We start from the raw sequence: 11,554 nt of genomic DNA, 5'->3' as shown, positions 1-11,554 counted from the left end.
CAACAAATCATCAGCATCCTTTCAAGTTCTGATTTCTGTAGCAACATAGGAAGACCGTGTACCAACGTTGGTGATGCTAAACGGTACAGGATGTGCAGTTGCAGGACCTGGGAACGAAGGCGCACACCCCGAAGGGCTTGTTCGGGAGCTGGCAGTCGATGCCGAAGCAGCACGGCATCGTGGCGCAAACGGGCGTCGGCGTGGCCGCCGCGCAGCACTTGCACGCGAGGCAGAGCTGGAACGGCCCAAGCCGCCGCCCCCTCCCAGCCCCGTCCTCGGGGAGGAGCAGCTGCTCGAGGACGGGGGGCTCCGCCGCCGCCGCCACGGGCCGGAACTCGGGATAGCCCGTCGCATGGGATCCTAGGCACGTCCCAATTGAATTGATTGTACCGGGAGACATGAGGGAGAGAAGTAGAGCCACAAGAATGATTGTTCTGGTGCAAGAGTTATTGAGGATGGAGTTGTCCATGGAGAGAGAGACGGTCGAAGAAGGAAGGGGGAAGTGAAGTTTTGGTTTTGGGCCAAATGAGTGGATGGAAATGGGAAGGAGATCCAACTGGTGGGAATTGTTCATGCACAAATCCACCAAGCAGAAGTGATGTGTTGGGGACAACCAGGCACGCTTTGTGGGCTCTGATTTTGATTTGCCCTTTGATATTTATCTCCCACCGATTGGATCCCCACCTCTGTTAGATTTTTCCATTTTTATGATTTATTTCTACTTTTTTGAACAATGACAACGTAAGTCGGCCGAATTACCAAAAAATTCCTAAACCTACTACATATTTGTCAATTCATGCCTAAATATTTTAATTTTATCAATTCAATCACAAATCTTTTCACGTTTTGCCAATCTGAGTCCATTCAATCACTTTTGGCCGAAAATTGCTGACATGAACCCCGACAATCTTGCATAGTACGGTCGGTCTTGACATAGATAATTTTTAATAGTAATTTAATTTTTTTATTTTTTTTTTATTTTCTTCTTCATCGTGACCCTCAACCACGACTAGCAAGGGCTGGGCAACTCTTGCCTGATGGTCAGCTAGGGCCCCAGTGACCCTACCTGCCACAACAACAACAACAAAAAGTGAAGAAAAAGGTGAGGAAAAAAAGGCAAAAAAGGAACAAGAAAAAAAATATATTATTAAAAACTATTCACGTTAACATTAGCAAGCAGTTGACATCCACGTCGATGATTTCCGATCAAAATTGATCGGATGGACTAAATTGACAAAATTGAAAAGGTTTAGAACTGAATTAGCAAAAGTGCACTATATTTAGGATTTTTTGAATAATTTTTCCTTATAAGATTATAAATTTTTCATCGAGGCCCGATTTGGCAGCTAACTGTAATAAATGGGCCTAGCCCAAAGCCCGTTAATTTGTCTTGGAGCTTCAACCGCCTGAGAATTACAAGCAAGCAAAAAAAAAAAAAGGGAAAAGAGGGGCCAACAGTATTTAAAAGGGAAAAGAACGTAGAAAAGAGAGGGAGAGGCCCGCGAGGAAAGCAAATGCAAGGAATAGAAAAAAGTAAAATTCGCGCTTACGCGCCTCAAGCATCCCAATAAGCCAGATTAACTCCGTTTTCGCAACACCCGGTAAGGATTCAAGCCATCCGTTCATCTAATCAGACGAAATTTCGATGTCGAGCTGTGAATTCGGTTCATGAAGTTTAATTTTGTGGGTTCGATTTGGAGTTTATTAAGATGTGAAATTATATGGAAATGATTATTTAAGGTGTTGTGGAGCCGTGGGATTTTACGGAAGTCGATTTGGAGTTACATTTTGATCGGAACGAATTATACATGTTTCGCGTGAGCTATGTGTGGCGGACTACGATGAATGTCTTCTATGGGCAAGTTTCTTCGTTAGCACGTGGTAATTTTGTTCGCCCAATAAGTTTAATTTAATTGATTAGGAGTTAAGATAGCTAAGTTACATGATTTCTTATTTCGTTTTTCGCTTAATCAATAAGATTTTGAGTTCGTCGGCCTTATATTTTATTTGGTTTTGTTTAGACTTTCTCGAGTGAGTGGTACTTATCTCTTCTATAAATTTGTAAACTTGTGTCTTGAAAGTAATAAAGATAGAAACACTTTATTAAAGGTGCTGCAAAATCTTGTATGTTAGGTTTTTTAACTTGATCAAGTGAATTTTGAAATGGTTCGAGAAACGACTGGTGAAATGTATTCTGTTTGATGAATTGATCCGTGAAATATTATATGTCCTAGTTTATATAATTGATTTGCAAGATGAGTTATGCATTTGATTTGTGAGTTATTGGATGATGGGTCAGTGTCTTTGTGTATTCTAAACTCATTGAGGGATTTGTGGTTACGCATAATATCATTACGGGCCAAGCCACCGATAATAATGGTGGAGACCTAGTCAAGTAGGAATCTTGATTGTTTTGTCACGCGGTGTTTAAAGTGACCATACTCGGGTATTGAGCACTAGATCGATCGATAAAATGGATCATTGATGTGTGATTCAATGAGATTGATCAATGAACTAGACTATAAATATTAGCTTTGGTATTATGAGCATTTCTGATTTAGTTGTGTTGAAGTGATTTAACTCATTTTGATCTTCTAAGTATGTCATATGCTGGATTTGGGGTAACTTCTGCTATTTTTTTTGTTATATATAATTATGCATAGTGGATGCTCAATCAGCTTACAAAAGATGTTTACTATTCACAACGATGGGAATATTGATGTTATCATCGATTATGATTATCTAACAGTTGAAGTACAATTGATATAGTTGAGGCCCAGTCCAAATATGATTTTTGGGGATGGAATTTGTGGCGTCAACCTATAGGGTTTTTTGTTTTTCTAATTTCTTCGGGTCCGTGAAGATATGTTGTTAGGTGCTCTATTTTATTTTCTCATCGAGGCTGAACCTAAACCCGTGCTCGAGAGATAGCTGTCCATACATTGATAAGGGATATATGAATTCTCGAGAAGAGAGAAGCCGTGGGAGGACATACCATTCATCTTATATCTTTTTCAAGTCCTTTTGTTAGTAGCAAGTAGAATGATAGTGCTATTAACGACAATTTTCTTGGCATGGTCAAGACAATTATATACATGCCTAATACTAGTTGTTGGGTTTAGCTGAGTTCTAAGATACGCATATTATTTTTTGTGCATTAAAAAAACTCTAATCATATAACTAATTAACTGATTTATTAGATCTATATATGGTTATATAATTTCAACCCCTTGGATTTGACAAATCCTAGATTTGAGCAAATTATGAGATCAAGATGTGACCGTGAACTTATAAATCAGACTAGAGTCACTACCAATCAATTCAGATAAATTTAGGTTTAGCGAATGACCAAATGAATTGGTGAAATGACTACCCGAGATCTTAGGTGCGAGGCTTTTGTCTCGCTTGGGATGGATTAGCATCCCTCCATCCCACGAGATCCTTTCGATAATGCGACTCAATATTTTTTGTTAAATCTTATAACATTTGTTAATTGATTTTGAGGGATTTATGATATTTTAGTTTTGAAATCTTGGAATTTGAAATGTGGCCCAAACTCTTATTCATCGTCATAATTGATTTACGGAGCAGTTTTCTCGTGAGTGACATGGCTCCATTGTATGGGTCAACGTGTTTGTGGAGCCGTCAAATGATATAACTTGACAAATCACATGTAACTAGACACGATAAAACAAATGATGATACCAAAAAAAAAAGTTACTAAATATAACAACGAGACGACATAACATAATATGATAAGAGTCGCACGTGACACGACTCGGCAAATCCTATCACGCCACGTCATTAATTCCTCTTGCTCTTTCTCTGGTCCGTTTGGTAACAGAGATAAGAAGGTCCCGGCGCCCGCCACCCCAGAGAGGGGGGTGGGGGAGGAGGAGCCGAGAGCGGGAATCTGGGATATTCTTATCCCAGCGAGCCGAACACAATGGTGCGAACGCGCGCTTCCCAGGAATTAATTTAATTTTTGAATTACTTATTGAAATCCAAAGCGCATGTCGTTTCTCGCTCCTTCTCCACTCTTCCATAACCCACGATTCTTGCCGCTCTCGTCCCGGCGCCAAGTGTAAAGCTGGTTCTCTGGAGTCAACGGCCTCACGTCACTTCTCTCGCTTCATTTATTGCTTCCAGCACCTTCTTCTTCTTCTTCTTCTTCGGTGTTGGGGACGAGACGAAATTGTGCAGGTCTGCTCACGGATTCATCGATACGTGTCGACTTCTTCGTCTTGGTGGTTTTGAGGAGAGACAGAGGTAGAGAGATGGCGGGCTCGGGGTTCTCATGGAAGCTGCCGGACCACCCGAAGCTGCCGAAGGGGAGGACTGTGGCGGTGGTGGTTCTGGATGGCTGGGGCGAAGCGGAGCCCGATCAGTATAACTGCATCCACGTCGCCGATACTCCCGCCACGGATTCTCTCAGGAAGGTTCGTCGTCTCGGTTCGGTGCATGTTTGCTTGCTGATAAATGTAGTCAGTTGTTTCTTTCTGACTGTAGCTCGTTATTGCCTGTTTCTTTTTTAATTCGATGATTGAGCTCGGGTTGGAATTTAATGGATTGTTGCAAGTTTTGCCTCGGACCGATACCACATTTGTGATTTGCCCCGGTGAACAGCATGTTTTGCCTCGGATTGATACCTTATTTGTGATTTGGCCCAACGAAAATAGGGGATGTTGTCATTTTGTCATATACAGTGTCCACACACAAAAGGCAAATTAACATATACATTGTCTACACACAAAAGACAAATTAAACAATTACCTCGTATATGTATGTAAGAGTAGGAAAAAAAAAAATTGGTGGCTGGACCTGGAACTTACTTCTCTGGTCATGTATTCCTGTGTAAAAGGGTGCTCCTGACAAGTGGAGATTGATAAAGGCTCATGGAACAGCGGTGGGGCTTCCCTCGGATGATGACATGGGGAATAGCGAGGTCGGTCATAATGCGTTAGGCGCTGGGCGCATTTATGCGCAAGGGTTAGATTCTTGTCTGTTCTGTGCTTCTTTTTGCGATTCACATTGTTGCACATGTTTTTATAGCACAATTACTTTCCGTGCCATGATATTTCTCGATGGAATAGCAAAGTTACATGTCTGTGGTGTCGAAGCATAATTGGTGAATTTGAATTTCCAATGCTATATGAATTTGAATCGGATTTAGAAGTCTGTGACCGGAATTAATGGGCTGGATTACTCATATTATTGTGGTTGATAACTGGCAGAAAATTAGTTTTGCAATTTTGTGATGAAAGTGTCTCTCTTTCGTGTGATTTGAGTCGTGGACTTTAATAGATTTGAACACTTATCTTAGAAAGTAGGAACCTCTCTTTGCATTACATGGCAGTGTAGAAAATTCTGATTTTAGAGAATATCCTTTGCCCGAGTTTTTGGGCCTATATAACTGAAGAAAACAAGGATGTAACGTACCTCGGCCAACTTGCGTCGGAAATTAGGTGGCGGCAAGTTTAGACTGAAAGGTTCAAAGTTCATTGTTCATAATTAAACTGACTAAAGGGAAGGAGTTCAGTACATATGGTCCACTTTCTGTATCATTTAGAAATAAGCATGTTATTAACTATATCCAATCTACAAATCGGCTGAATGAGTAGATTAACGAAGAAATGTTCGCTAGATTTGTTGAATCGCATAAAACTAGGATGTATTTGGCCTAGTGTCATGGATTTGTAGCAATATCACTTCTCAACACCTTGATCTTTCATGATCTAATTGATTGGAAAATTTTGAATTACCCGAGATCACTGAAATATGCTCGTCTATCTTAGATGTATGATGTGGTGATTATGTGTGCTATAAACTGGGAATTTGATTCAATGAAATGGTAGAACAGGAGACTATCGCTTGTCATGCTCTTATTTATTCTTTATTCGTGTGCTTCTTGGCATTCAAATATACAGCAGTTATGGCATTCTGAATCTCATCCATTCTTGATGCAGTGCAAAACTTGTTGACCTAGCCCTAGCGTCTGGAAAGATATATGAAGGAGAAGGTTTTAAGTATATAAAGGAGTGCTTTGAGATTGGAACATTGCACCTTGTTGGGCTATTAAGTGATGGTGGTGTTCACTCTAGGCTTGATCAGTTGCAGGTTGTTCCTGTTCTTCACTTAATCTATTATTTTCTTTAGGTGAGGTCGCGGTTGTGCCTATATATATCACTTTTTTTTTTCTTTCTTATGCAGTTGCTCATAAAAGGTGCTGCTGAGCATGGTGCTAAGAGAATACGAGTTCATATTTTGACTGATGGCCGAGATGTTTTGGATGGTTCGAGTGTGGGCTTCGTCGAAGCTCTTGAGAATGATCTCGCAAAATTACGTGAAAAAGGAGTTGATGCACAAATCGCATCTGGTGGAGGTCGCATGTACGTTACCATGGACCGTTATGAGGTAGGGTGCAAATGAACTTTAACTGGTTACACTGAGCACAATGACTTGTCTTAAACCATCTTTATGCATGACCATAATTGTTTTTCCCAAAAGAAGCTATTTTCTGTGTAGCTTTCAGCTGAAGATCTACTAGCCCATTTGAAATAGCTTCATAAACTCGCCACGTGGTGGATCTTTTACAGAACGACTGGAATGTCATTAAACGAGGATGGGATGCACACGTTCTTGGAGAAGCTCCTCATAAGTTTAGAACTGCTGTTGAGGCGGTAAAAAAACTCAGGGCAGAGCCTAATGCCAGTGACCAATATTTGCCTCCTTTTGTCATTGTTGACGAGAATGGGGAGGCTGTTGGTCCCATTGTGGATGGTGATGCTGTTGTTACATTCAATTTCCGAGCAGATCGCATGGTTATGCTTGCCAAGGCACTTGAATATGATAACTTTGATAAATTTGATCGGGTTCGATTTCCTAAAATTCATTATGCTGGAATGCTTCAGTATGATGGTGAACTGAAGCTTCCAAGCCATTACCTTGTCTCTCCACCAGAGATAGAGAGGACATCCGGTGAATATCTAGTTCACAATGGTATTCGAACATTTGCTTGCAGGTTAGCAAGCATCAATTTGCTCTCTTTAGCAATACTATTGCAGGTTATCTTTTTGTGTGTTGGGAGGGGGGGATGCTGAGTATTTTGTCAACCATGGTAAAGAAATGTTTTGAACAATTAAGATGAGAAAGTAAATGCTTTATTTTTCTCCACCTATGTCCATACATCTCGATGCTTTCCATTTTCTTGAGGTAACATTTTAGGGTCCATGCATATTATCCAGTCTCATTGATGATAAAAAAAGGAGCAAAATCAATTCCTCCATTTGGTAATTGGTCGAATGTTCTCGGATGATATTTTTTATTTCTTGCAATGCTAGTTGGTCCGGACACTTGTTATTATTTTCACTTTCATTGACCCATACATTTGCTGATCTACTATTCATTTGTGTTCACCAGTGAGACTGTCAAATTTGGCCATGTCACCTTTTTCTGGAATGGCAATCGGTCTGGCTATTTTAACCCTGAATTAGAGGAGTATGTTGAAATCCCTAGTGACATAGGAATTCCATTTAATGTCCGCCCAAAGATGAAAGCAGCAGAGATTGCTGAAAAGGCAAGGGATGCCATTCTTAATAGAAAATTTGATCAGGTAATCTAATGGACCTTCTTTATGGAAATTGAGAAAATAGCTCGATCTGATCCACTCAATCGCATGCATGATCAGGTGAGGGTAAACCTACCAAATGGCGATATGGTGGGGCATACAGGAGATATTCAGGCAACAATTGTTGGATGTAAGGCTGCTGATGAGGCTGTTAAGGTTTGGTCTCCGCAAATGTTCTTTTCTTTTTGTCCCACCCCGAGATAGTGGAGATGATTTCTTTGGATAATACAATAACTTTCGTTCTTGGTCCCATTAAGTTACTAGGTGCCATAAAGTTGAAAATGTTGAAAGTTGAAACTAATCAAGTGATTAATGTTCACAATTAATCCCTTGGCCTTTTGGGCATCTCAAATTCTCAATTCCTCATTCACTCCTTATCGTCTCATCTTTTTCCCGCCGGATTTTTATCTGCTTTCGACCTTTTCTTCCCCTTCTTTGTAGTAGTATGTGATTCTTTTTGGATCTGCATTGCATGTTGGCACTTAAAAGAAACTCAGTCATTGTCTTTTCCCTGTCAGTTAATTGTTATTATTTTTCTCACATATAATTTTGCTTGTCTGAGTGTGGCTGTCTTTTAAGTTGCAGATTATTCTAGATGCAGTTGATCAGGTGGGTGGAATTTATGTGGTTACAGCAGACCATGGCAATGCCGAGGACATGGTGAAGAGGAATAAATCTGGGCAACCCCTAGTCGACAAGAATGGCAACATTCAGATTCTTACTTCTCACACCCTTCGACCAGTAAGTTTTGTTATGTTATTTCTTTGCTGGTAGGATTTGCCTAAGACAACAGGCACATTTTTATCCCAAAAGTGGGTCAGTCACCTAAATTGGGAGGAAGTAGCTTTCACATGCTATATAAGTTTTATTCGTATGATTTTGGTCCTGGTATTCAATTCTAGATTGGATCTGGGCAGTCATAACCTTGCAAGGAATTGTTTGGGCAACATGGACAAAAGAGTGGAAAAAGAGAAGCATGTGCTACAATTAGCCTGGCAAGTTTTATTTCAGCACTGTGAGATTAACGATCGTGCTGGGGTACGGGCACGCTTGCAAAAGCATAGACATGGTTGGTTCAAAATGGCCTCTCCTAGGAGGATGAACCTTGAGACATTGTAAATGATGTGGTTTTTGGCTTCTCATTTGCGAAATTCAGCACATGTGATCCTGCATTTGGAGGTTCTTTCATGGAAGAAAAAAAGGTGGTCAGAGTCAATTTTGGTAATTGGTAAATCTAGGTGTGATCTTGGACCAATCATTTCAAATATCCTATGGATCTCAGCGAGTCACGACAGTCTATTTTCTGTAATTAACTGATGTCATTGCTCGTGTCCAAAAAGTTTACTTCAGGAACGTCTAATATTCCCGTGTACCTTTGTGTGATCTTAAGCTCATGTGGAGGCTGATTTTAGAGTGTCTTTGCACTAGGTGCCAATTGCGATTGGAGGGCCAGGATTGGCGCCAGGTGTCAGGTTTCGCGGGGATTTGGCCGAAGCCGGGCTCGCCAATGTTGCTGCCACTGTGATTAATCTTCACGGGTTCGAGGCTCCCAGTGATTACGAGCCCACCCTCATCGAAATTGTCGAGTAACCCCGAGCCTGCCAAACTCAAATCACAGAGCTGATATGCGGAGTTTCGTATGTGAGTAGTCTGTTCCTGTTAAAATAAGCTCTTGGTTCTGGGGCTTCCTCCCAAGTATAGGGGAACTCTTTTAGAGCCTAGGCAGCATCGGCTGTTTAGCGTCCGTTAGCGATGTTAGCAAGTTAATAGCAATTAAAAGAATAGATGTTTTGGTTATCTCCTTCCTTGCGATGTTCTATCTATGCGCTGCTAAACTCAGACGAAACAGTGTTCCATCTAATGCATATTACGTTGACTTATTTGGAAAAATGTCAAACTCATTCTTGTAACTTGTAAGTACGTATACGTGGGTTTGGATAAAGCTAATGTTGTCGTGTCGTCGATCGGCCGTGTCATTAGGAGGACATAGTTTATCTTACCTTAGTTATGATTTTTATATTGGACTAAAGTTAAACGTATGAGCAAGTAAGGCTGAATGCTGTCTTCCATGGATTGGGTTCTGAGAAGTGATTTGTTTTTCTCTTTCAAGCAAGGACTTCGGAAATTTTCCTGAAAAGATGCGTAGAGATTTGAGGGAAATTTCCGGACAACAATGATGGATATTGGATAGGGACTTCTTATTAACTGATAAAATAAAGTGGTTAGTTTAAACATCAAAGCATTTTTTTTTTTTTGGTCGGTAATTGGCCTCCTTTTTTTTTTATATATAAAGAAAACTATTTGACACTCGGGAGCGTAGGTTTGGCTAGCATAAACTCCAATTTGCCAATATTGCCGAAACAAATTTGATTGATAATTTTGATAAGTGCGGTCAAAATATTGATCGAAAAATACGGATGCGTTTTCTACTAGCAATAGATGGACTGCAAGAGGAATAATTTGTACTTTTGCATGTTGTGGTTCAATTAGTTCGTTTTTTGTTTTTTTTGCCTATTTTATCATTAACTCTTCTTTTTTTTATTTATATTTTGCTTCTTTACAGAGCGTGATAGTCGAATTTCGCACTTATAATAGTAGCGTTGTCACCTCCTAATTCCTTTAGCATTGTGATTGCATGCCTATTGGTGTGGTTTAATTTGTTTAGGCTTCAGTTTCTAGATTCGTATTTGATGCATAAAGATTTGACGACTGTTTATATATAGAAAAAATTATTCAGCACTGAAATTGTATCTTAGATAGATATTTTTCAAAAAAGTAGGACAATTCGAATTTCTAAAACTAGGGTTAAAGCGGTATGAACACAGAGTGATAAAAGTGCGTGAATGATTGAAACAAGCGCATCCATCCCATCGCGATCAAGGTCTAATCATGTTGTAAGTTCACACGTACCGCGTTAAATCCATTGACCGCTGACTCCTTATCTTTTATATTTTACTTTTTTTGTTTTGTTTTTGGTTTTCATGTTCATACTATGAAATCAAGTGAAATGCCATCTTTTCCGGAGTAACCCGTTGAGTGAGCTCGCCAAATCTGCAAGAGAGCCTCCACAGGCCGCGACCCTCGTTCACATCATTTTATTTGAAATTTCATGACAAAGAAAAATGCTTTTCGTGTCAAATCATTTTCAAGAAAAATGACTAGCTTTTTTTTGTATGGTGATAGGCTTAAAAAAGTGCGATTAAAAATGTTTTCGATATTTGGATCTCGTTGGAATAATGGCTGTTGAAGAAGGTGAAGAAGTGAATGCTTGTTAAGAGACTTGTTATGCATGGAAAAATGATTTCATGTATTGTTTGTTTTTTAGTTTTAAGAGCAGGGTTTCCCTTGACTGTTTTCCACTGACTAACCATTTACGCGAGTCAAAAAACATGTGAAAGTCCGAAAAACTAATTAGCGAAAAGCTTTTCCATTGAAAGTGTATTTGTTTGAGCGAAAGAATTTGCCGCACACTATTTTTTTGGATCTTCACGTGTTTGATATGCTGAAAATGATCACTCGAGAGAATACCATTTTCGGTCAAAGAACACATGCGTAATTTAAGTGAGGAAAATGAATCCCTTAATCTAAAAATGGAAAAACATTTTTTTTTCTAAAACACGATCTCACGAAAACCATTTTCCTTTATCACGAAGTCTTTTGTTTTTCTCGAAAATAAACACACCGCACGGTTCGTTTGTTTAAAGGGAAACTGTTTTAGGGAAAAAAAAATTCGACATTCCGAATTTTTAGATTACATAAAATTAACCGATCTAATGGAAAACATTTTTCAGTAAAAAAAAAAATCCCAATCATTTTGCAACTCCATCACGGGCCGTCGTATCGGGTGAGGAAGCTATGGGTGCGCATGACAACACTTTTACTTTAGAAATAACTTTAGAAGTAGAAATTAATTTTTCAACTTATGTT

The 11,554-nt window shown here is 39.6% G+C and overlaps 2 protein-coding genes across 3 annotated transcripts; one reads left to right on the top strand and one right to left on the bottom strand.

Moving 5' to 3' along the window:
- On the bottom strand, window positions 1-643 carry LOC115752489. Its single transcript, XM_030690692.2, has one exon. The coding sequence runs from the start codon at window positions 572-574 to the stop codon at window positions 77-79; it is 498 nt and encodes a 165-aa protein (XP_030546552.2). The 5' UTR covers window positions 575-643; the 3' UTR covers window positions 1-76.
- A 3,485-nt stretch (window positions 644-4,128) lies between these two features.
- Window positions 4,129-9,422, top strand: LOC115752513 (2,3-bisphosphoglycerate-independent phosphoglycerate mutase-like). Of its 2 annotated transcripts, none has more exons than XM_048283141.1 (9): window positions 4,129-4,439; window positions 4,862-4,989; window positions 5,967-6,117; window positions 6,211-6,414; window positions 6,597-7,021; window positions 7,420-7,612; window positions 7,688-7,783; window positions 8,213-8,368; window positions 8,530-8,976. In XM_048283141.1, exons 1-9 carry the CDS (start codon window positions 4,278-4,280, stop codon window positions 8,548-8,550), a joined length of 1,536 nt encoding a protein of 511 aa, XP_048139098.1. In that variant the 5' UTR covers window positions 4,129-4,277; the 3' UTR covers window positions 8,551-8,976. The 2 variants fall into 2 exon arrangements, with proteins under 2 accessions (XP_048139098.1, XP_030546588.1); XM_030690728.2 differs by lacking the exon at window positions 8,530-8,976 and adding an exon at window positions 9,056-9,422 and having other exon boundaries at window positions 4,132-4,439.
- The last annotated feature ends 2,132 nt before the right edge of the window (window positions 9,423-11,554 follow it).

The sequence above is a fragment of the Rhodamnia argentea genome, chromosome 7 (assembly GCF_020921035.1).
Source record: "Rhodamnia argentea isolate NSW1041297 chromosome 7, ASM2092103v1, whole genome shotgun sequence".
Taxonomy (NCBI): domain Eukaryota; kingdom Viridiplantae; phylum Streptophyta; class Magnoliopsida; order Myrtales; family Myrtaceae; genus Rhodamnia; species Rhodamnia argentea.
The sequence above is the reverse complement of the archived record's forward strand: the minus strand, read 5'-3'. Positions and strand labels throughout refer to the sequence as shown.